Genomic DNA, 26,937 nt, shown 5'->3' on the forward strand with positions numbered 1-26,937 from the left:
CGCTGGGTGGCGTTCACGTTGTAATCCGCGTTAAGTATGCAAATTAGCTATTTACGACAAACCACGAACGTACGAGCGGCCGTCGCATTCTTTTACGTCGTTTCCGTTCGGCTTTTTCCGGCGTATAGTTAAAGCTGCTATCTGGTGGTGTACTCAATGTTAAGTATGGCCGTCGTTCCCGCGTATAATTTTTCAAATTTTACGTCGTTTGCGTAAGTCGTCCGTGAATGGGGCTGGACGCCATTTACGTTCACGTCGAAAACAATGACATCCTTGCGACGTCATTTGAGCAATGCACCCTGGGAGTTTTGATGGACGGGGTATGCGCAGTTCGTTCGGCGCGGGGACCCGCTTCATTTAAATGAAACACGCCCCCTACTCGCCGCATTTGAATTCCGCGCCCTTACACCGCGAGAGATACACTACGCCACCGTAAGTCATTCTTTCAGGATTCAAAGATTTGCAAAGTAAGTTACAGCGGCGTAGCGTATCTCACATATGCTGCGCCCACGCAAATGTATGTGGATCTGCCCCACAGTGTGTAGAGGATATATATACATCCCAGGAGTTGTACATATATTTATACACTGTATAGTTTAGTTAGATTGGTTCTTCCTAATCTGTCAGGCAGTTGATTGTGCTAGCTGCAGTGTTCTCACGTGTTGTATTGCCCGTGTGCTCAGTGCACCTAAACCCACTTGCTGTATACTGCAAGTGTGCTCATTACTTTGCACCTAAACCCACTAGGTGTATAGTGCAAGTGTGCTAATTACTTTGCAACTAAACCCACTTGGTTTATAGTGCAAGTGTGCTAATTACTTTGGGCCATATTCTCATAGAAGTTACGATGGAGTATCTCAGGATACTCCATCGTAACTCCCTTTTTTGGCCCGTGTATCTATGCGACTGATTCTTAGAATCATTTTCGCATAGATACACTTAAGATCCGCCATCTGTAAGTCACTTACACTGGCGGATCTTAAATGTAATGACGCCGGCCGCCGCTAGATGGCATTTACGTGAAGGACTCATTTGCGTATGCAAATGATCCTTCTACGCCGATTCCCGAACGAGTTCGCGTTGCGTAACCGTCGCTAACGTCGTTTGCGTAAGCGGAAATTTAGTCCTGCTATATGAGGAGTAAATTTCCGCAAGTCCCACGTAGGCCATGTTACGGATGGCGTCGGGTCCGCGTCGTGTTTTTTCGTCGGGTACGTCGTTTCCGTAAATCGTTCTTGAATACGACTTTACGTCAATGACGCACACGTCGGCGTCATTGACGTTTTCCGCCGAGAACTGGAGCATGCGCACTGGTCTTTTTGAAGCCCGGCGCATGCGAAGTTCATTAGAATCGGGGGCGCGCTTAATTTGAATACAAGCCGCCCCCTTGGAGATCCGCCAGGCTACGCCGGGGCATTTACACTCCGCCGTCCCAACTTATGGAGCAAGTGTTTGGGGAATACAACACTTGCTCCTGTAAGTTGGGACAGCGGAGTGTAAGTGCCTTAAGCGCAGCCCGTGGATTTTTAGAGAGAATATGGGCCTTTGCACCTAAACCCACTTGGTTTATAGTGCAAGTGTGCTCATTACTTTGCACCTAAACCCACTTGGTGTATAGTACAAGTGTGCTAATTACTTTGCACCTAAACCCACTTGGTTTATAGTGCAAGTGTGCTAATTACTTTGCACCTAAACCCACTTGGTTTATAGTGCAAGTGTGTTAATTACTTTGCACCTAAACCCACTTGGTGTATAGTGCAAGTGTGCTAATTACTTTGCACCTAAACTCACTTGGTTTATAGTGCAAGTGTGCTAATTACTTTGCACCTAAACCCATTTGTTGTATACTGCAAGTGTGCTCATTACTCTGCACCTAAACCCACTTGGTGTATAGTGCAATTGTGCTAATTACTTTTCACCTAAACCCACTTGGTTTATAGTGCAAGTGTGCTAATTACTTTGCACCTAAACCCACTTGGTGTATAGTGCAAGTGTGCTAATTACTTTGCACCTAAACCCATTTGTTGTATAGTGCAAGTGTGCGCATTACTTTGCACCTAAACCCACTTGGTGTATAGTGCAAGTGTGCTAATTACAGGTTTTCGACAGTGATGGGAAGGGAGGGGATGATGAGGTCACTGACTGTACGTGGGTGCCTGATAGGAGAGAGGAGGAGGAGGCACAGGCACATCTCCAAAGAGGCAGGATGCCCTCCAGGGGCCAGCTTAAGGGCAGCACACCAACTGCATTACATTGCAGAGCTACGCCTGTGCAGGACGCTGCTGTGTCTCAGCGTTACTGCAAAAGTTCTTTGGTGTGGGCCTTTTTTGAGACATGTGCATCAGATCGCACCGTTGCAATTTGCAACATATGACTCAAGCGTATCTCGCGTGGCCAAAACATCACACGCTTGGGCACCACATGCTTGACCAGACATATGTCGACCTGCCATGCAGTTCGTTGGCAATCATGTTGTTTAACAGGGGTTTAACAGGATGTATGTTTAACAGGGGCGCATAATAACAATTTTTGATGCAATTCTTTGCATGTGGCTCTTTGCTGCGCTCCAATTACAGTATCTGTGAGGGGTTGCAGTGTTGTGGCACCGTCAGCAGTGCCTAAGGCCCAATTTTTCTGCCCCTGTTTATCAGGGGCGTATAATAACAATTTTTGATGCAATACTTTGCATATGGCTCTTTGCTGCGCTCCAATTACAGTATATGTGAGGGGTTGCAGTGTTGTGGCACCGCCAGCAGTGCCTAAGGCCCAATTGTTCTGCCTCCTGTATATCAGGGGCGTATAATAACAATTTTTGATGCAATTTGCAACATATGACTCAAGCGTATCTCGCATGGCCAAAACATCACCCACTTGGTTTATAGTGCAAGTGTGCTAATTACTTTGCACCTAAACCCACTTGGTTTATAGTGCAAGTGTGCTAATTACTTTGCACCTAAACCCATTTTTTGTATACTGCAAGTGTGCTCATTACTTTGCACCTAAACCCACTTGGTGTATAGTGCAAGTGTGCTAATTACTTTGCACCTAAACCCACTTGGTTTATAGTGCAAGTGTGCTAATTACTTTGCACTTAAACCCATTTGTTGTATACTGCAAGTATGCTCATTACTTTGCACCTAAACCCACTTGGTGTGTAGTGCAAGTGTGTTCATTACTTTGCACCTAAACCCATTTGTTGTATACTGCAAGTGTGCTCATTACTTTGCACCTAAACTCACTTGGTGTATAGTGCAAGTGTGCTAATTACTTTGCACCTAAACCCACTTGGTTTATAGTGCAAGTGTGCTAAATACTTTGCACCTAAACCCACTTGGTGTATAGTGCAAGTGTGCTAATTACTTTGCACCTAAACCCACTTGGTGTGTAGTGCAAGTGTTTTCATTACTTTGCACCTAAACCCATTTGTTGTATACTGCAAGTGTGCTCATTACTTTGCACCTAACCCCACTTGGTGTATAGTGCAAGTGTGTTCATTACTTTGCACCTAAACCCATTTTTTGTATACTGCAAGTGTACTCATTACTTTGCACCTAAACCCACTTGGTGTATAGTGCAAGTGTGCTAATTACTTTGCACCTAAACCCATTTGTTGTATACTGCAAGTGTGCTAATTACTTTGCACCTAAACCCACTTGGTTTATAGTGCAAGTGTGCTAATTACTTTGCACCTAAACCCACTTGGTGTATAGTGCAAGTGTGCTAATTACTTTGCATCTAAACCCATTTGTTGTATACTGCAAGTGTGCTCATTACTTTGCACCTAAACCCACTTGGTGTATAGTGCAAGTGTGCTAATTACTTTGCACCTAAACCCACTTGGTTTATAGTGCAAGTGTGCTAATTACTTTGCAGCTAAACCCACTTGGTGTATAGTGCAAGTGTGCTAATTACTTTGCACCTAAACCCATTTGTTGTATACTGCAAGTGTGCTCATTACTTTGCACCTAAACCCACTTGGTGTATAGTGCAAGTGTGCTAATTACTTTGCACCTAAACCCACTTGGTTTATAGTGCAAGTGTGCTAATTACTTTGCACCTAAACCCACTTGGTGTATAGTGCAAGTGTGCTAATTACTTTGCACCTAAACCCATTTGTTGTATACTGCAAGTGTGCTAATTACTTTGCACCTAAACCCACTTGGTGTATAGTGCAAGTGTGCTAATTACTTTGCACCTAAACCCACTTGGTTTATAGTGCAAGTGTGCTAATTACTTTGCAGCTAAACCCACTTGGTGTATAGTGCAAGTGTGCTTATTACTTTCCACCTAAACCCATTTGTTGTATACTGCAAGTGTGCTCATTACTTTGCACCTAAACCCACTTGGTGTGTACCTAAAGCTACGAGGTGTGTGTACTGACTTTGTCCTGTGCAGGCCATTATAATGTCTGGAAGGACAACAAAAAGAGAGGCAGAGGGTCACGAGGGCAAGCACGCTCTGCTAGAGGCAACAGTGCTGGTGGTGGACGCGGTGCACCCTCTTCAGCACATGGCCGTTTGACACGTTCGTCCTTGTTTTCGGGAGCTGGCCGTGTTGAGCCTCAACATGCAGACAAATTGGTAGAGTGGATGACCAAGCCGTCCTCATCCTCCTCATCCTCTCTCACCCAGGCTGAGCTTACTTTGTCTGGCAAAGTACCTGCCAAGGCGTCCTCTTCCCTCTGCTCAATGGCATCACTAACTCCTTCTCTAGTCCCACCATGTCCTCCTGAGGAGTCCCCCGAACTGTTTAAACACAGTGTTGGGTACATGATGCATGAAGATGTGCAGCGTTTTGAAGGCTCCGAAGATGGAACACAGATAGAGGAAGGCAGTAATGTGAGCCCAGAAAGAGGGGGTGCCCAAAAAGGACAGCAATCTGGCAGTCATGTTCCACCAGCTGCAGCATACTGCCAGGTTTTCGACAGTTATGAGAAGGGAGGGGATGATGAGGTCACTGACTGTACGTGGGTGCCTGATAGGAGAGGGGAGGAAGAGGAGGAGGAGGCACAGGCACATCTCCAAAGAGGCAGGATGACCTCCAGGGGCAGCACACCAACTGCATTACATTGCAGAGCTACGCCTGTGCAGGACGCTGCTGTGTTTCAGCGTTACTGCAAAAGTTCTTTGGTGTGGGCCTTTTTTGAGACATGTGCATCAGATCGCACCGTTGCAATTTGCAACATATGACTCAAGCGTATCTCGCGTGGCCAAAACATCACACGCTTGGGCACCACATGCTTGACCAGACATATGTCGACCTGCCATGCAGTTCGTTGGCAATCATGTTGTTTAACAGGGGTTTAACAGGGGCGCATAATAAAAAATTTTGATGCAATTCTTTGCATGTGGCTCTTTGCTGCGCTCCAATTACAGTATATGTGAGGGGTTGCAGTGTTGTGGCACCGTCAGCAGTGCCTAAGGCCCAATTTTTCTGCCCCTGTTTATCAGGGGCGTATAATAACAATTTTTGATGCAATACTTTGCATATGGCTCTTTGCTGCGCTCCAATTACAGTATATGTGAGGGGTTGCAGTGTTGTGGCACCGCCAGCAGTGCCTAAGGCCCAATTGTTCTGCCCCTGTTTATCAGGGGCGTATAATAACAATTTTTGATGCAATACTTTACATGTGGCTCTTTGCTGCGCTCCAATTACAGTATCTGTGAGGGGTTGCAGTGTTGTGGCACCGCCAGCAGTGCCTAAGGCCCAATTTTTCTGCCCCTGTTTATCAGGGAGGTATAATAACAATTTTGATGCAATACTTTGCATGTGGCTCTTTGCTGCGCTCCAATTACAGTATCTGTGAGGGGTTGCAGTGTTGTGGCACCGCCAGCAGTGCCTAAGGCCCAATTTTTCTGCCCCTGTTTATCAGGGAGGTATAATAACAATGTTGATGCAATACTTTGCATGTGGCTCTTTGCTGCGCTCCAATTACAGTATCTGTGAGGGTTTGCAGTCTTGTGGCATCGCCAGCAGTGCCTAAGGCCCAATTTTTCTGCCCCTGTTTAACAAGGGCATGTAATTACAATTTTTGATGCAATGCTTTGCAGCGGGCTCATTCCTGCACTCCAACTAGGGCATCTGTGAGGGGTTGCAGTGTTGTGGCACCAGCACCAGTGCCTAAAGCCCAATTTTTCTGCCCCTGTTCAACAGGGGCATGTAATTACAATTCTTGATCTAATATTTTCCAGTAGGGCGTTCCAGCGCCCACCAAGACTAACTGTGAGGGCTTACAGTGTTGTGGCAACACCAACACCTAGGGCCCAAATTTCTGCAGTATATATGGCAGGCCCCTACTTTCAAACATCCAACTTACAAACGACTCCTACTTGCAAATTGAAGGAGACAACAGGAAGTGAGAGGAAATCTACCCCTAGGAAGGGAAATACTCTTCTGTAAAAGGTGTCTCCTGTCCACTGATGCTTTATCACCAATCCTTGTTTCACCAAAAAAAATTTTTTTTCTAAAAATCTTTTGTCATTGGTACAGAAAGTGAGGTGCAATCTTCTGAACAGATGCACACAGACAGCAAAACAAATGTTACAGGGGTGATATCCTTTCTCTAAGTTTTCATAAAAGCTTAAAAAAAGATTTTATGGCTCAAGCTACACTTTAAAGAAGTACCAGTTGAAAATTACAAACAGATTCTACTTAACAACAAACCTACAGTCCCTGTCTTGTTTGCACCGCCTGTATACTGCTGTTCAAAGTATATATGGTCAAAGGGGCTTGTAATGACCTGGGGGAGGGGGGCGGGGAAACCCATGCTATTTTTCTCAGTGATTTTCATCCATATTGCAGGGACCAAACATTAAAGCCGCAAGCAGTCTTAAATGACTTTTTTCTTATAGTCATCTCATTTTGTGCAGGGACAGTTCTAAACACGTGCCACTACTATAGACACCCAGCAGGTACGATATTTAAAGGAATTTTTAATTTATTTTTTTTCACTTTAAGCATCATTAAAATCGCTGCTCCAGAAAAAAATACAGTTTTTAAAACTTTTTTTCCATTGATACATGTTCCCTGGGGCAAGACCCGGGTTCTCAAAGACGTTTTACAATAACTTGCATATTAGGCTTTAAAATGAGCACTTTTGAATTTGAACGTTCTCGTCCCATAGACGTCAATGGGGTTCGATATGTTCGCACGAACGTTCGGTCCGTTCGAAGGTTTTGGTGCGAACCGAACGGGGGGGTGTTCAGCTCATCCCTAGTGCCAAATCGCAAGCTTGACTGGTGCAACCCTGGTAGGTCCACTACTGTATCAAAACATATTCATGTGTTAGAATGGCCCAGTCAAAGTCCAGACCCAAATAAATCCAATTGAGAATCTGTGGCAAGACTTGAAAATTGCTATTCACAGATGCTCTCCATCCAGTCTGACAGAGCTTGAGCTATTTTGCAAAGAAGAATGGGCATAAATGTCACTCTCTAGATGTGCAATGCTGGTAGAGACATCACCAAAAAGACTTGCAGCTGTAATTGCAGTAAAAGGTAGATCTACAAATTATTGACTCAGGGGGGGCTGAATACAAATACATGCCACACTTTTCAGATATGTATTTGTAAAAAAAAAAATGAAAACAGAAAATTAAATACTCAACTTTCCGTAATTTTCCTTTCCTGGTGCCTGCCATGGCAGCATACCAAAGGTTGGTGGCTCCGCCCTCGACCAACCCACAGGACCACGTAACTCTATAAAAAAAAAGTTACCCCCCTCAGGCATTCTTGTAACTAGTCTTCAGAACCCTTAAGGATTATCGAAGCGAGGGTGTATGCTGCCAGGGGTAGGCTCCAGGAAAAGAAAATGACGGAATGGTAAGTATTACATTTTACATTTTCCTGGTGCCTCCGTGGCAGCATACCAATGTTAAACACATCACTTACAGGGAAAGTACTGTAAAAATACATTCTAATGAGTTTATAGAACTGATAGCTCTAAGGTCCTTTTCCCAAAATCTCAGGGAGATGAGGACAGCCGGATCTAGGGTATAGTGTGTCATGAAGGTGTTGAAGAATGACCAACTAGCCGACCTGCAAATAGTCTCAGGGGAGACCCGAGCCAAAGCTGCCCAAGAAGAGACCATTTCCCGCGTTGAGTGTGCATTCACCGCATTCGGGACTTGGAGACTACTAGCCCGATACACCTTCTGGATTAGTTTAACGATCCAGGTGCCCAAGGTCGTCTAGGCCCCAGATGTGCAGACTTGTGCTGGGAGTTAAGCATGGGGGTGGATCACTCATGCTTTGTGGTTGTATTGCAGCCAGTGGCACAGGGAACATTTCACGAGTAGAAGGAAAAATGGATTCAATAAAATTTCAGCAAATTTTGGATGGTAACTTGATGCCATCTGTGAAAAAGCTGAAGTTAAAGAGAGGATGGCGGGGCGTGGCTTAGCGATGGCCGAGTGAGGACGCACATCAGTGGAGCTCCCGGCCCGACCCGAATGTAGCCGGCTAACAGACGCTATTCAGCCCATGTGAGCAAGGCATGCACACCCCCAACAGGTACGGGACACGATCGGCGACCAGGGGAACCCGACATCAGACCTCGCAACCCCGCATTCAGCAGTTTTTCAGCGGGGACCGGCGGCCATCGCCAGGCGGCATTGTAGCAGCGCCACGTGGGGTTCGGATGGAGCCCAACACATCCCAGGCGGACGCAGCACCACTGTCCCTGGCACCTGCTTACCTTATGGGGACACCGGCGGCATTCCGCCCAGACATGGCAGACCTTTCCCACACCCAGAGCCGGATGGACGCCGACCTCAGGAACATGCTCCAGGCACTGCCGACCTGGTCCGACATAGAGGCAATGATCCTACGCATTGAGGAGGCTCACAGCAGGGATATCCAGGCGGTAAGATCAGACCTGCATGGGGTGACAGACCGAGTGACGGCTGGGGAGACGCTGGTGGCTTCACTGGAGACTCGAGTACAGGCCCTGGAACGGGTATGTGACACCCATGCTGCCGAGGCCAGAGAGATGCAACTCCATCTAGAGGAAATGGAGGACAGGAGCCGCCGCAGTAATTTGCGGCTGCGGGGACTCCCAGAGGCCACAGGTCCAGAGGACCTAGCTGAGACCGTGAAGGCAATATTTCACCGCATCATAGAGCCCCCCCCGCCTGCTGTGGAGATAGACCGTGTCCACCGCACCCTAGGCCCGAGATCAGCTGACCCCACTAGGCCGCGAGACGTTATTTGCCGCCTGCACCGCTACACACAGAAGGAGGCTATACTGCGGAGGGCATGGGACCTCGGTGGGGTGGACTTCGACAGGGCACAAATACAGATCCTGCCGGACCTCTCCAAGGCCACACTACAGCGCTGCGCACTCCTGAAGCCGGTCCTGGAAACAGCACGTGGGCATGGCTGCACCTACAGATGGGGATATCCCTTGGCGGTCACCTTTCGCTTAGCCCAGGCCTCCTTTACTCTCCGCACCCCAGCTGACCTGCCGGAGCTCTTCACCTTCATGGGCGCAGACCCGGTGCAGGTCCCCAACTGGCTTTTGAGAATTCCGAGACCTCTGGGCCGCCTGGGACCGACCGCCGGGCTGCCTGGGACCGACCGCCGGACGTCCGCACCAACCTGCCCGCTCTCAACGGAATCGGGGTCGCTCTCGCCTGGCACCCAGCGATGGGTCACGTGAGTCCTAAATCCTTTTTGCACACAGCATTGCAGGCTATTTCTTACTGTCACCCTTTTATTGACGGCCCCCCCTCCCCTGTTGTTGACACTTGCGCCCCGTAGTTACAGGACTCCATCTGAGGCGGAACCGTGAACCCCCGCCCGGGAACAGGGGGATGTTTGTGGACCCCCCCCGGAAGGTCTGAGATGCTACCCCCCACTGCTGGTCCGGCTATACCGGACCAGGGACACATGAGAAGAGTCCTGTGTGCTGAGGTGCCCGGGGGCATCCCCCCCTCCCTAACCCCCCCTCCACCTGTTGGAAAGTTTTCTGTCGACTCCGGCCGGCCCTGCATCATACGGCCCGAGTTCATCCTACGGGTCATACCCGACCACGTTCTGTGTGTGCAACTGTTTAACTCGCTGTCATGTTTGACTGTGTACCCATTTACTGTGTGCTTTATATTATATTATACTTTATAGTGTTACTGTTTTTCTCCCGGTTACCCGCAGTCTAAATGGTATACGTGCCTATATTATGTATTTTGGGTATTTGCCCACCTCTAAACTATGCTCACACATTTAGTGGAGGCCGGCGGTGTTCGGGGAGGGCAGGGAGCCCCGCTCGGACTCTCGCTAGACACACTCCCACATAGGACAATGCTCGTTACCCGGACAGTTCTGGGGAGCGTAATAGCAATTATTTTGCAATTTCTTAGACTTCCAGCAAGGCTGGAGAGTGCCACCGGGGGGACACCCGTGCGTAGACGCGCATTGCGCCTCTGCGGACCCATCCGCCCCTGGGGGCCTGTACCTTTCTACTATTCCTCTTTTCTGTTTCTTCTTCTGTTTTCTCACCTCATCTTCTTTGGTCCCCCTCTTCACCTCTTTACCACCCCCCTGCCCCTCTCCTGTCCCATCTTCCCTGACCTGCCCGTGATCATGGACGAGCTCAAAATTGTCACTTTGAACACGAAGGGACTGAACATCCCAGAAAAGAGACGGATGCTACTGAATGACATGAGACGCTTATCTGCGGACATAGTCATGCTGCAAGAAACACACTTTCGGGATGATAAACTCCCAATACTTAGGAATAGGTTCTACCCGACAGTATACCATTCAACTAATGCGGAGGCCAAATCTAGGGGAGTGACTGTGCTGATCTCGGCGAGGCTGCCGTGAGCTCTGACTGACGTGCTCCCTGACGCGGGGGGTAGATTCCTGTTCCTGAAGGGACTGATTGGGGGAGTGAAAGTGACTATTGCCAACCTATACGCACCGAACAGCCAAAAAGACACCTTCTTTAGAAAACATCTGACACGCCTACGGAGGTTCGCCGACGGGCAACTAATAGTGGGCGGTGACTTTAATGTTCCACTGTCCCCCGAGGAGGATACATCTTCAGGGCGGTCCTTCATCACTCGGGGCATGCGCAGGGCCATACACTCGGAACTGCACATGACGCAGCTGATAGACGTTTGGCGACTCTTCAATCCCGGTGAGCGGGATTACACTTTCTATTCCCACCCCACCACGCGTACTCGCGGATAGATTACCTATTTGTTCCTCATCGCCAACTCCAGGCGGTCAAGGGTGTCTCGATTGGCTCCATCACCTGGTCTGACCACGCGCCAGTCTCGAAGCGGTATGCGTTGACCGACTTTTATAGGGGCCAGAGACAGCCATGGAGGCTCAATGAGGGCCTGCTGCAGAACCCGGAGGTGGTGGCAGACGTAGTGAGGGAAATCACCCATTACTTTGACACTAACGCCACTGCGGACAGGGACGTGGGACTAGTTTGGGAAGCTCATAAGGCGGTCATACGAGGGGTACTCATAAAGCACGGTTCGCGACTAAAGCGGCAAAGGATGGAGCAATTGGATTCCTTACTTGCCAAACTACAGACGCTGGAAACCAACCATAAGCAGACTCCGACAGCCGAACTGAGAGCTGAACTGGACACGGTTCGATTTCAGCTCACAGACCTCCTTCGATTTAGAGCAAAGGCAGCACTACAAATCTCGCGGAAACGGGTCTACGAATCGGGCAACAAGTGCGGGAGGCTGCTAGCACAATCTTTACAGGCCCAACGACTGGCATCCTATATCCCGTGCATACACACACCGGCGGGACAGAAGGTGACCCTACCCCAACAGATCACAAAAGAATTCAAAGATTTTTATGAATCACTTTATAACTTGTCCCCAACTTCGTCACCTCCAGACCACTACATGGACTACATAACCACTTCCTGTATGCCCACTTTACCGACCGAGACGCGGGAACTCTTGGAGGCTCCTATCACGATGATGGAACTTCAAGCAGCGATCGGTAACACCAAACCCGGGAAGGCCCCGGGACCGGACGGCCTTACAATCCAATATTATAAGTCCTTACTTCCGTCCCTAGGGGTCCACTTCCTACAACTGCTTAATGGGATTGCCAAGGGGGGAACTTTTCATGACACCACGCCCCATATCCCTCCTCAACACAGACCTTAAACTGTTTACTAAGGTTATAGCCACCAGGTTGCAATCCCATCTGCCCTCCTTAGTGCACCTAGACCAGGTGGGTTTTGTCCCGACGCGTGAGGCAGGAGACAACACCACGAAAGTATTGAACCTTCTATACTCGGTCACCCGCGCTAAAACTCAGAGTGTCTTCTTAGGCACTGACGCGGAAAAAGCGTTTGATCGGGTGAATCGGGCCTTTATGTTTGCCACGTTGCGTCACGTGGGGCTGGGAAGTAATATGCTGCGATGGATCACGACGACGTATGCAAAGCCGACGGCTAGAGTTAGAGCTAACGGGGTGATCTTGGACTCATTCCCGATCACCAACGGTACTCGCCAGGGATGCCCGCTGTCCCCTCTGCTTTTTGCTCTTTCCTTGGAGCCATTCCTTTGCCATGTCCGTTTGAACCCCAACATTTTAGGCGTGGCGGTTGACCGGGTCCAACACAAAGTATCGGCTTACGCAGATGACCTGATGTTCTCGCTCACCTCCCCTACCACCTCCCTACCAAACTTGTTGCAGGAATTTACTAAATATGGCCAGCTCTCCAATCTGAAAATTAACTTTTCAAAATCAGAGGCGATGGGAATAGGGATACCGCAACCGCAACTCACGCATTTACAGTCTAGCTTTAGACTGCAGTGGTCACCCACGGCCTTAAAAATACCTGGGCACACAAATTCCCCAGGAGCTTTTACAGGTTTTTGATTTAAATTTCCCACCCCTGCTGAAGGCGGTTAAAACGTTTCTGAACCAATGGCACTCGGGCTTGCATTCTTGGCTGGGCCGGTGCAACATCTTAAAAATGTCGATCCTGACAAAGTTTCTATATTTGATGCAAGCGCTGCCCGTACACATACCAACATCTTTCTTTAAACAGGCGGCGTTAACGGATTTTGTCTGGGCCAGGAAGAGACCCCGTCTCTCTTACAAACTGTTGGTGCTTCCCAAACACCATGGGGGTCTTGCCCTCCCAGATATACGAGCTTACTACCAGGCAGTTCACCTGGGTAGGCTTATAGATTGGTGCCAACATCAGGAAACAAAGCTCTGGACGAGACTGGAGCAAAGCCAATCTGTAGTTCCCCTCGCCAGGGCACCTTGGTGCCACATGGACTTGCCGGCGGAAATCAAGCGCCACCCACTGATCGGTAACACGTCACGTATATGCGCCCGCCTCTTCACACAGACCTCTATATCCTCCCCCAACTCCCCTCTGTATCCCATACTGGTGAACCCCCGGTTCGCCCCGGGCTTACACGACGGGGCCTTCCGTAGACTGAGTGAGACAGGCATGCACCAGGCTTCCCACTTTGGCTCAGGGGGACGATGGGAATCGATTGCGGATCTCTCGGACCTGTCAGGCCCGTTCCGCTTGGACTTTTGGAGAGCGCTTTAGTTGAGGCACTTTCTACACTCTCTGCACCCTCCAGACGCGCTGGACCGACCCCTGACGACCCTGGAGGAACTATGCGATACCTCAGGGGCAATAACACATACACTATCATTAACCTACAACCTCTTAAACACACCACAGCCTGAATTTACGCCCCCGAGGTTGCTCAGGTGGGAGGTCGAGCTGGACTGTTGTTTCAATGAGTCCAAGCGCCAGCGTATTTACGCATAGGTCCTCCATCTGCGCTAAAACCCAGGAGACCAATTTTAAATTGCTATCCAGATGGTACTGATAGAGACTCATTAATCAATTTCCTGACAAACTCAGGGCTAACCATTTCTGCCGGCTGATTTCAAATTGCTATGGTGAAACAATGCAATTTATGGAGAGAACAGACCACATGCTCACCTCTCTCTTGATTCCAACAACAGGAAGGAGAAATCCTCCTCTCTTTAGCTTTATTAAAAAATACAACATCACAAAAATTCTCATTCGTCAACCCATACAATTCACACCCATTTCACCCACCCCCTTGTGAGGCTGTCATTGGCCAGTTCATATAGAAGGGTGGTTCCCTATTCCATGCTCTTCTTGAAAATCCACGTGACAAACGTTCTCTCAGTAAAGCAGACCAGTTTACATAGAATTCCTTCTGGGATCTGTAAAGACAGGATGATGGGGGAAGGGTGACTTCCTATCGAGAAAAGTCCATCTGTATTTCCACACATGTCCAGGAATTCATCATAAAGGAGGGGCCGTAATTAGGAGTGAGGGGGGGAAATAGCTGCTTCTTGATAATAATCCGTTGTATATTCAAAGTTCTAAGATGTACTTATAACTCTAAAATATTTATTTCCTAATTTTATCAATATTCGACAATATCTGCATTGCAACACATACCCATACATACATACATATGCATATATATATCTCTTATAAGAATAGCAAGAAAAGCAACATTTGGCAACATTTAAGTGATTCTAATAACAAAAAGAATAAGCTCATCTTATCAAATAGGCATTATTACAGAAATCTATCACAGTACAGAACCCCAGCACTGTTGAATAAGTTCTTCCCGGCGACGTCGGACCTTTGCTGGCGCTGCCGAGCAGACAAGGGGACTCTTGTGCATATCTTTTGGTCCTGTCCGAGCTTAACACAATTTTGGCGGGTGGTGAGAGACACTACCCAGAGATTCACGGAATATATCATACCAGACGACCCTGCAGTGTTTCTTCTACACGCGTCCAGACGAAGCTACGCAATCCAATTGCGAAACGCGTTGACGTCATCATACCCAGACGTTCGATACACCCCCCTGTCAGCTAGGGGACGGGAGAATGAGGGAGCAGCAGCCTGATATGATCCGATACGTTGACTACCGCCAGCCTATATTCACACGCCAGCACGTTACCACGCCAGCACGCCAGGCAGTACACCTACACTTCAAGGAGTCCAACTGTACCCGCGAGGGACATTCCTCGGTGCGGCGTCTTCCCATATTCATCACGCTGTGTATGATCTGGCTATGTAGGCTTGAAGAGGACTCATCTTATATCACCTCTCATGCTAGAGGTAGATTTAATATCTATCAGGAGAATCTTGGTGTGGCTAAACTAACCTCAACCTATGGACACGGTAAGATCGTTCCATCTCTATCTTTTTGAGGTCTAGTCACACTACATCTGATGTGTTTCTATTACTATACACATCAGAGGATTTGATTCATTATTCATTAAAACGGTCCTTTCCTCTATCCATGGCCATGGTCGACTAGTGAGACTACATAGACTATTTTCATGACCCGTGTGGTCCTGCATCAATTTTGAGTATCAGCAATTGCCTGTAGCTTCACATCTTTTCATTTGGACACTTCCACTTTATTATGTTTCAATGGGACTTGAATCTATCAACATAGGGCATAATTCACCCCAATGGGTGGGCTCTTCTAATTAATTCATGCATCAGTTTCCATCAACATATATATTCAGTGGCCATATCTAGGTTTCCGTTTATAGCGGTCTGCTCCCCCCTCCCCGCAGTGTCACCTCTGTTTTTTGTTCACATTAATTTTATTCAATAATTTTGTTAAACTACTGGGATATTCCCCATTGTGAACCATCACAGAGGTGATAGGTCATGTCCGGACTGTCTGGGTTTATTTGTTGTATGTATGTTATTGTCCTGTTTGTATGTCTGATATCTGCACATCATGCCCTCTGAGTGCATGACTGTTCAGCTATTTAGCTCGACTACATGTCTAAATTATATTCACAATTAGATTTTTCTTTATCATGTTTTGCAGCAACTTGTAATTATTTATCCAATATTAAATTTATATATTTATATATCTGAGTAGTCCTTGTTTTGCCTGCAGTAGCCTCTGCTATCCATAGGTGGCCTTATCTCTTTAGGTCACCGACTGGGTATTTTTGTATATATGATAGTTGGTTATATGGCTACGGCAAAACCCCTCTAAACTATTCAGGGGGTGTGTCTCCTCAGTTAAAGTTGCTACTCTTAACTATTGGGTTTATGCATGGAACGGGTTTATGGGTTTATGCATTTCTTTTGATGTGATTTCTTCTACACACAGCTGACATCCCTGAAAAACTGTACAAAAAATCAGTGCTGAGACATTTGCTGGATGCGGCTAAAGCATGGGTCCCCCTGCTCTGGAAGAGCACCTCACCACCACCCATTGCACTGTGGTTTAAAAAGGTAGAGGAAATCAAACACATGGAGGATCTGATCCTCACAGCACAGAACAGACAGGAGGCGTTCTCTAACACATGGCAGATGTGGAACATGTTTGTCTATTCGGATGAGGGCCAGGCCCTCCGGGGGATCCCGGCGGGAGAGCAGGTAGGCTCTCCAGGGCGGGATCGCCCGACCTGTACAAGTTAGGATACAGCTGTGGAGCAGCAGATGGAGTTGACACTCCATGCTCATGGGTACGCAAACCCCCCCCCCCCCCCCGCTTCTCTCGGACTATGCTATTTCTTACCTGTTCTTTACTTTCCCTCTGTCCCCCACTCTGGGGGGTTTTCTTGGTGTAAATACGAAAAAAAAAAGCTTGGGATTGGGCCCATGGAGACCTAGGGCTTTTCATCAACATTCACGGGTGGCACACAGGTCTCTACCAGGAAGGGAGGAGGGGTACTTTCTTTCGACCCCTGTTCGCTCTGGTACATATGAGAACCTCGGCCGGGTGGCTGACTATGGTCGGACGCTAAGGGAAGTTATTGGGTTGTCGCTGCCGCAAATTTTGATTATGTTGTGTGTCACTGAAAGTATGTTCATTGTACTATGTGCCAGCGGACTAATTTACTTGTATGATGTTTCCCAGATGTTTGTGTTTTTACCCTGTATCATGTGGACCCGTGTGGGCCCCTTTCCCGTAATAAATAAACAATTTAACAAAAAAGAGAGGATGGCTTCTACAAATGGATAATGATCCTAAACACACCTCAAAATCCACAGGGATTACATCAAGAGGCGTAAACTGAAGGTTTTGCCATGGCCTTCACAATCTCCTGACCTCAACATAATTGAAAATCTATGGATAGACCTTAAAAGAGCAGTGCGTGACAGACAGCCCAGAAATCTCATAGAACTGGAAGACTTTTGTAAGGAAGAATGGGCAAAGATACCTCAAACAAGAATTGAAAGACTCTTGGCTGGCTACAAAAAGCGTTTACAAGCTGTGATAACTTGCCAAAGGGGGCAGTGCATGCTATAAATTCTGCAGGGTGCCCAAACTTTTGCAGATGCCATTTTTTTGTTTTCTGTAATTTTGAAAGTGTAAATGATGGAAATAAAATCTAACTTTTAATCTGTAATTTGATGCCTTGTGGAGATGTTTCCATATTTCCTTGGCTTTGTTATGCATATATATACAAATACAGTACAGACCAAAAGTTTGGACACACCTTCTCATTCAAAGAGTTTTCTTTATTTTCATGACTATGAAAATTGTAGATTCACACTGAAGGAATCAAAACTATGAATTAACACATGTGGAATTATACATAACAAAAAAGTGTGAAACAACTGAAAATATATTTCATATTCTAGGTTCTTCAAAGTCGCCACCTTTTGCAGCAGACACATCTTTAGAACTGTTAAGAGGAGACTGTGTGAATCAGGCCTTCATGGTAGAATTTCTGCTAGGAAACCACTGCTAAAGAAAGGCAACAAACAGAAGAGACTTGTTTGGGCTAAAGAACACAAGCAATGGACATTAGACCAGTGGAAATCTGTGCTTTGGTCTGATGAGTCCAAACTTGAGACCTTTGGTTCCAACCCCCGTGTCTTTGTGCAACGCAGAAAAGGTGAACGGATGGACTCTACATGCCTGGTTCCCACCATGAAGCATGGAGGAGGTGTGATGGTGTGGGGGTGCTTTGCTGGTGACACTGTTGGGGATTTATTCAAAATTGAAGGCATACTGAACCAGCATGGCTACCACAGCATCTTGCAGTGTCATGCTATTCCATCCGGTTTACATTTAGTTGGACCATCATTTATTTTTCAACAGGACAATGATCCCAAACACGCCTCCAGGCTGTGTAAGGGCTATTTGACCAAGAAGGAGAGTGATGGGGTGCTGCGCCAGGTGATTACCTCTTGAAGCTCATCAAGAGAATGCCAAGAGTGTGCAAAGCAGCAATCAAAGCAAAAGGTGGCTACTTTGAAGAACCTAGAATATGAAATATATTTTCAGTTGTTTCACACTTTTTTGTTATGTATAATTCCACATGTGTTAATTCATAGTTTTGATGCCTTCAGTGTGAATCTACAATTTTCATAGTCATGAAAATAAAGAAAACTCTTTGAATGAGAAGGTGTGTCCAAACTTTTTGTCTGTACTGTATATATACACATATATACATAAACATCCATATATATGAAAACCCATACACCATCACTACCTTGGCCAGGCTCCATATTAAATAGAGTCCCTGGTGGAAGGTGGAGAAGACATCTGGAGATGTCCTCCCACTGACAGCATGGCTCAAATGACTGACCCATGAGTAAGTCACGTGACTAGTGACGTAACGCGTGGGGGAGGAGCTTGAGTGACGGGATGCACGGATGTGCCGAATGAGGAACCTGACGCACTGAGCAGCACACACATGGTTGCAGCCTTTTGTTATCTGAGGATTCGTGAGTGATATCTCTGTTTTGTGAACACCATTTCTTCAACCTTTGCAGTATTATGCTATGTTGGTTTCTTTCTTCCTGCATATACCTTGTGAGCATCTGAAAACTGGTGGAATGCGCACTCTGACATGATCATTGATTCCTGTGGTATCATTGCTACAATCATCAAGTCGGATTAACCTAATACACAGTGCATGTGTGGTGTGGGAGTGTGCCGCTGAGCTGATCCATGATCTCAGTATCAATGGAACTATATATCACTATAGGAACTGGTGAATTCATTGTTCATAATATATTGCTCATTTTTTTCTCCAGTTTTTTTTGTGTTGATATTTTTACACAATTAGTTGATTTAGCGCATTATATATACGTTTTTTCATATATTTAAGCTAACACCAGAATGTCTGACAAGTGATGTCAACCATTACACAATTAATTGTGTTTCACTAAGCCGAACGTCAAAGGGTGTCATAAATTGTATTAGACATAGATGAGAATAACATTTGTCATTAGTCATAAGTCATTTCTTATATAACACTGCCACTAGAGGTGAAAATGGTAATTATTCAAGATGGATGCTAAACTTCGATGTTATGGTAACATATGAACTACATCTTCATATGACATCATTAATTACATAATAATGAGACACACACCCACTTTTGGGGTGGGATAAAAATGTGTGACAGATAGCAGAGGGAATCTGAGGAAGGACGAGGAGAGGCTCTCTATGTCTGGCTACCCAGAGCAGAAAGAGATGCTAGGCTGAGGGAAAAAGATCTCTTGATCTCTCGCTATCTCTCGGGCTGAAGGGGGAGATCCTGAAAGGCAGAGAAATGTAGGAATGTGGAGAGACGTCCCTTTGGGACTTTGCTTCTCAAATGTCAGAATTCTTAAAGTCCTGGAAAAGTATTAATCTTTTCATGCATACCTTTTTGGTAATCGAATTGTTTTTGCATATACATTACTAAAATGATTTAAATATATGGCAAAACAAATTGGAGTTAGTGAGCTAGTGATTAGGAACAGCTGTCTCCTCCCCCAGTCACCACACTACCCCCACAGTTAGAAACACCTCCCTAGGGAAAACGTAACCCCTGTGGCTATTTTTAGCGCTGATCACTATATAAATGCCAATGGTCTCAAAAAGTGTCCACTCTGTCTGCCGCAATGTCGAAGTCCCATTAAAAATCTGTGTTTACCGCCATTACTAGTGTAGCGGGTATTGCAGCCAAATACTTACATTATCACAGATGGGCTGCATGTACATTAACACAGATGACTGCATGTACACAGGCTTTCAAGCCAGAAATAAAGACTTCCAAATGTTTGACAGGTCCTTTTATTTAAAAAAAAAATACAATCCTAAATTAAGTCCCTCATTGGAACCATCAATCCTGCTGTCTAGCAATGCAGATACCCATCAATCAATATGCATTGAACACGTTTGCCTCCCGTGACACATCCTGTGCGTTAGCCTGAACTTGTGTTAGGCCCAAACCTTAAGCTCATCCTTAAATTTAAAAAAAAAATTTTGGCAGAACACACAGCTTTACCCGATTTACCTGACTCACAAAACTCAGCGAACATTTAGTAAATAAACCCCACTAACTTTATTTTTATATTTGATGTCTCCAAAAAGAGAAATTTAGCATTCTCTGAACTCTCATCCCTGCCAGTGATCATAATAAAAGGTAATAATAAATAAATAGTAATATTGATAATAGCACCCATACTTCCCTCAGGGCCGTTTCAGACTGCTGGGATGCAGGAAACCCTGCAAATCCAATGCGGGGTTCCCACATTGCACCTGAAGTGCCAGAAGTTCACATTGCCCTGTGCGAACCGCTGGAAGTGTCAGTACAAAGTGAATCACACCCCCAGATCAGTTTGCATATCGCAGTGCGAACAGTCAATTCAGACATGAATTGGATACTCACATACTGTATTAGGACCAAGTTAGAGATTAGACTTGAGATTCAAGTTAATAAAAAAAAAATTATGGTAAGCCCTTTAATTTCTCTTTAAATATTTTATTTTTTATTGTTTTGTAGAGTAACAAGAACATTTGAAAGGCTTAAACAGTAGCATTTTAAAGGAAAAAAAAACAGGAGAAGATACAAAGTGTTAAGGCAATAGTACAGGTTACCCTTGTAATTTACATAATAACAATACTGTTACATAGCATTTCATATTCAGTAATCTAACTCTCTGTATATAAAAAGTAATCTAACTTTCTGTATATATGTAATCTAATGCCCCGTACACACGATCGGACATTCCGACAACAAAACCGTGGATTTTTTTCTGATGGAATGTTGGCTCAAACTTGTGTTGCATATACACAGTCACACAAATGTTGTCGGAAATTCCGAACGTCGAGAACGTGGTCACGTACAACACTACGACAAGCTGAGAAAAATTAAGTTTAATGATTCCGAGCATGGGTCGAATTGATTCCGAGCATGCATAGGATTTTTTTGCGTTGGAATTGCATACAGACGGAATTTCCGCCAAAAACTTTTGTTGTCGGAAAAATTGAGAACCAGCTCTCAAACATTTGTTGTCCAAAACTCCGAGAGCAAATTTCAGATGTAGCATACACACCGTCAGAATGTCCAACCAAAAGCTCACATAGAACATTTGTTGTCGGAAATTCCGATCGCGTGTACACGGCATAACTCTCTGTATATAAAAAGTAATCCAACTCTCTGTAGATATAAAGAAGATGATTTTTGTACATAGAAATAATTCCAAATAATATTTCTGTGGTCATATTTTGTCTTTGTTTTAAGAACATAACCTAACATATTTACAGTAAGATGTAAAACTTGAAAAAGAGACTTGGATTGGGGGGGGGGGGGGGGGGGGGGGGGGAGTGAAGGGGCCATGATTGGGTTACACCATTGATTTTCTCCCTGGCCCAGGATATGGAAAATCTACTGTGTAAGGCAAAGATGTTTGCTAAAGAGGATGGGAGTGATCTCGAAGGATTCAACCACCTAAGCTTGCCTCATGTCCATCAAGAGGTACCTAGATTTACCTAGATCCGAGAACAAGAAAATTACAGCAGAGTAATTTTAATGAAAATTTCTTGAAGCTATGCAGGAAAGTTTGCAATGTTGTCTTGAGCCTCGATCTTTCCCATCAATTAGAAGAAGCTTAGTACTGCGGAAGAAGTCGATGATTTCAGGCACTGAACTAAAAGTCTGTAGGGTGACAATAAGTATAAATGTATTTAATGTAAAAGTAGCTGAAAAATTTATACTGTACTTAACATGGCGTGTCATTAAAACACAGTTCACTATAATATTGGCTTGTGTCTTCACCTAAAAACATAGGAAAGTCATTTGGGTTCACAAATCATAGGTCGTGTACATGGATGCTTGCAATGTTGTTTTTATAAAGAAATATTTGCTATATTCCAGTGGTTCTCAACCTGGGGGTCGAATGACGATTTGCCAGGGGTCACTGAATAATGGGCAGTTCCTGAAGCCCACACCATTCTCCCAGCCTTTTCACGGATGCCCAGCTGGGCTGTTCCTGGTGCCCACAGACGCCCACTCAGCCTCTTCGCAGCCGCCCATTCAGTTCACAGCATGGCTGGGGGCAGAAACTAGAGGTCAGCTGACTAGTGAGGAATGTGTAGTGGGAGGGGCTGGAGGAGACCCTGACTCCTGATTTTGGCATAGGTGTCACTTCTGCGAGACACCACTAAGTTGGAGACACAGTGAAGCCACAGTGAGACGCAGTGAGTAACACTACCTGTGATTATAGTTGCCATTAAAAGTCCCCACTACAGTTCTCAGATCAGCAGATGACCTTGAAAAAGCACCCAAGTTGGCTGATCAGAACTCCCCCCAGGGCTCAGGTAAGTAAAACAGGGGGGGGGGGGGGTAATCGTAAGATATTTTTTTAACCGTAATGCATAGAATGCATTAAGGTGAAAAAACATGAACCTTTACAACCCCTTTAAATAGCACTTCAATACACTTCAGAGTAGCAGGCAACATACAACGGCAGAGCACCACTGTGCATTTGTGTTAAAAAAATAATGCATGTCTTATTTTTGGACATTAAGATGCTCTGCCAGCAAATTTTGAATCAAATCAAAATCAAACATTTTAAAAGTAGAGTAAAAGAAGCAGAAGCATGTGCAAAAATAGGTTTTAACTCCTTGTTTGCGGTTTACAAATCTTATAAAAGTTCAAAATACATAGAAAATCAAGTAAATGTATCTTTGGAATATTTTCGTTTTATGGCTTTCTCCTCTTATTATTGTTTGCAATTTTGTTTAGGCAGCAGAGAAAAAAAAACAGTCCAAATAGTAACTTGTCAATTTCCAAATGACATACACAATTTATGTTGTTCTTTTTTTGAGTTGTGTTTTTTTTTCCTCCTGTATTTTACCATCGTATGTCGTATGTCACATTGTTGTATGCTGAAAAACTATATTAATTTTCCTGTCAGTTTCTAAATATATATATTTTTTAATATCCATTGAGGGATACAGGAATTGTGTAGTTCTTAGACATTGGGTCCTACTGCTGCTTTCAGGAGGCTTAGACAGTGACAAACAAAAAATGGTAAACCAGCCCCCCCCCATGTAATCCCACCTCCAACCTTCATGCATCATTTCCTTATGCTGGTGTCCCTGGAGGTTAATTGAATTTTCTTCAGCTCTGCTAAGAAAAACTATAACTGTATTGTCTTTTTATTGTATATTTGTCTCTATTAGGATAATCTATTGATATTTTTTCTTGGTAAATTTAGACAAGATTTTCAGAAATGATACTGCAGTCCCTCTATACACAGGAGCTATCCAGTTTGGTGTATCCTCAGCAACAATTTTGTAGGCCATATCTGGACTGCAGATTGAGTATTAGTCTGGTATCTTTTTCATTAGGCTCTAAATTGTGAAGCTTTAAAATACAACAATATTTAGCAGAAGTGAATCTACCAAAAATAACAGCAGATAGTATAGAACTCCTAGAGAGGCCAATAACACAAGAAGAAATTAACAACGCCCTAAACAAATACCAGGGGGAAAAATACAGGCCCGGACGGCTTCACGATAAAATATTATAAAAAATTCAGGAAGCAATTAGTACCAGTACTTTGCACCTATTTTAACAAAATTGGGGAAAATGAGGAAATCAGAAAATAATCTCTCTTAGCAGATATCACAATTATACCCAAATTAGGCAAAGATAAATCCATATGTTCTAGTTATCGTCCTATTGCGTTACTAAACGCAGACGTAAAATTATATGCAAAGGTTTTAGCGGCAAGGTTAAAGAACTTGATGCCAGACTTAATAAATGTGGAACAAGTAGGATTTGTCCCAGGAAGGGAGGGTAGGGACAACAGCATAAGAACAATGCTACCAATGCGTAGGACACAGAAGAAAAAGCCCCTAGTCTTGCTCATGTCAATTGATGCTGAGAAAGCATTTGACAGAGTAGACTGGGGGTTTATGATGGAGACAATACGCAGTATAGGGATGGGCCCAAAATTTACGAGATGGATCGAAAACCTATATAAACATCCTGCGGCCAGGATGAAGGTGAATGGAAGTATGTCATCCGCCTTTGAGATATTCAATGGAACAATACAAGGCTGCCCGCTCTCGCCACTCCTGTATATAATCGCATTAGAACCATTGTTTGAAAATATAAGAAAAAATGTTGATATAGGAGGGGTTAGAGTGAGAGAAAACAAACATAAGGTTGCTGCCTACACGGGAGACATGCTTCTATACATTACCAAGCCAAGGTTGTCATTGCCAAATGTGATAAAATAAATAAAAGACTACGTTGAGCTTCCGAACTTTAAGATAAATCCTACAAAGACTGTAATACTAAATCTAGGAATAGAGAAGAAAGAGTCAATAGCTCTACAACAAGAATTTCCATTTAACTGGGAGACAGAAGCACTGACCTATTTGGGAATTAAATTAACCCTTACTCTGGAAAAAATATATTGTGCCAACTATATTCCACTACTGAATGAAGTGAAAATGGATATAAAAAAATCGAGGAGACCTATCTCTTGGATAGGAAGGATAAATGTATCAAAAATGGTGATTCTGCCAAAAAATTTATATAAATTCCAAATGCTCCCTATAGAGATACCTTAATCTTTCTTTAAAGTTATGAAAACAATTATTTTGAAGTATATTTGGCAGAATAGAAAAGCCAGAGTAAGCAATGTGATCCTGTCTAGAAAAAAAAACTGGTGGGTTGGCGGTCCCCGATATTAAAAGATATTATACAGCGGTAATAATGGCAAGGCTATTAGAATGGGCAAACATAAACACAAATAAGAGATGGGTGAAAATGGAAAATACATTGTACATGACACTATTAGGGAAAGGTATTTGGATTCCACCAAAAAATAGAGTGCACAGTTCTGATACACATGACTAAGTGCGCGCAAGACGATTACCCCGACTTGTTCATTCCCCGACTTGTTCATTCCCCGACTTGTTCATTCCCCGACTTAGTTGGGGTAGGCGGTACACTTTGGTGGGGGTGGGTCAGCCATGCCCTTTGACCTCTGGGAACCCACCTTCTGACCTTTGACCTCTGGGGGAGGTCCCTGTTCCAATTCCTGAGTCCTAGCCATATGCCATATTCTTCATTGGGAAACCCTAACCCTAATGAAAAATTGTATTTAAAATATGGGATAAAATATATCGACGGGAAAAATGGGAATATAATTGCCCATTAATCCCGTTGGCAGGAACACGTTTTTTTACCCCAGGCAACAGGACACGGATGGGAAGGTATATAGGGGAAGAACAATTAAAAGACATAATGACACAAGTAAAAATAAGGACAAGAGAAGAATTAATCGCAATGCATGGGTGGCAGTCGGTAAGTGAATGGGAGTATATACAATTTAAACATTTAGTAAGCACAATCCCCCAACCAGAGAGGAGAAAACACTGAACCCAATCGAAAAGCTTTGCAATATCAAAACACCACTGAAACATGGAATTTCTCAAATTAACCGATTTAGAAGGAAGTGGGGCCCTACCCTTTATAGGAAAATGGGAACAAGACCTTGCAATAAAGCTAGATGAAAGACAAATGATAGGAGCAGTAAATGATTATGCAACAGATATTACTATGATAGAAGCTAATTATAAATGCTTGGTAAGGTGGCACCTGACCCCGGAGAGAATCAATCAATTTCAGCCAAATAGGTCTCCCCAGTGCTGGATGGAGTGTGGACAAAGGGGAACAACAATACACATTTGGTGGGAGTTCCCAGGAATAAAAGAGCATTGGCATAGTATCCTAGATTACATCGAGGTTAAATAAATATAGGATGTATGTAAACAAGTTTACATTTATTTTGTATTGTATGCTGAAATATTCCTAAATAAAATAAAGTTTGAATATAAAAAAAAGAAAAGAGACAAAACCTTTTAAGGTACATCAGCAATGGAAGGACAAAATAATAAGATAGGATCACTAAATTGAAAGCTGGGCTCAACACTTTTGTTAAAGGAAACCTGGATATAGCAAACCATTTAAACTACTACTTCTGTTCAGTCTTCTCCGAAATAAAGTGTACTAACAAAAGTTATCACACTAAGCAGGGGAGCACACTATGGTCAGTGTTCAAGCTCAGTGCAGGGCCGTCTTTACCATAGGGCAAACAGGGGCAGCTGCCCAGGGCCCTGTCACTGTTGGGGGCCCAAAACAACCCCCTTTGAATTTTTTTTTTTAGGGGTCCGGAGGTCCTCAGGGGCCCGGAGGCCCCCAGATGGCAACCCCCCTTTTTTTTATTTATTTTTAAATAAAAAAAAATATATATATATATATATATATATTTTTTTTAATATATTTTTATTTTTTTATTAAAGGGCCATTTTTTAGGGGTCCCCAGGGGCCCAGATGGCAACCCCCCTTTTTTTATTTATTTTTAAATAAAAAAAATATATTTTTTTAATATATTTTTATTTTATTTTTTCTTAAAGGGACATTTTTTTTTTTAGAGGTCTGGAGGTCCCCAGGGGCCCATAGTTCCCCAGGGCCCCAGATGACAACCCCCCTTTTTTTTATAAAAAAAAAAAACGTTTTTTTTTTATAAAAAAAAAAACTTTTTTTTTTATAAAAAAAAAAACTTTTTTTTATATATTTCTTTAAATATAAATGTTATTATTATTATTAAAGGACCCAGAGGTCCCCAGGGCCCCGGATGGCAACCCCC

The 26,937-nt window shown here is 44.4% G+C and overlaps 1 protein-coding gene across 2 annotated transcripts in view; it reads right to left on the reverse strand.

The window, feature by feature from the left end:
• Positions 1-21,578: 21,578 nt before the first annotated feature.
• Positions 21,579-26,937, reverse strand: part of LCP2 (lymphocyte cytosolic protein 2) — a 300,267-nt gene continuing 294,908 nt past the window's right edge. For both annotated transcript variants that reach the window (XM_040344695.1, XM_040344694.1), the window contains one exon: positions 21,579-21,923. In XM_040344695.1, the coding sequence (XP_040200629.1) occupies positions 21,795-21,923 (129 nt within the window). In that variant the 3' untranslated portion in view covers positions 21,579-21,794. The remainder of the gene's footprint in view (positions 21,924-26,937) is intronic.

Source organism: Rana temporaria, chromosome 3 (genome assembly GCF_905171775.1).
Source record: "Rana temporaria chromosome 3, aRanTem1.1, whole genome shotgun sequence".
Taxonomy (NCBI): domain Eukaryota; kingdom Metazoa; phylum Chordata; class Amphibia; order Anura; family Ranidae; genus Rana; species Rana temporaria.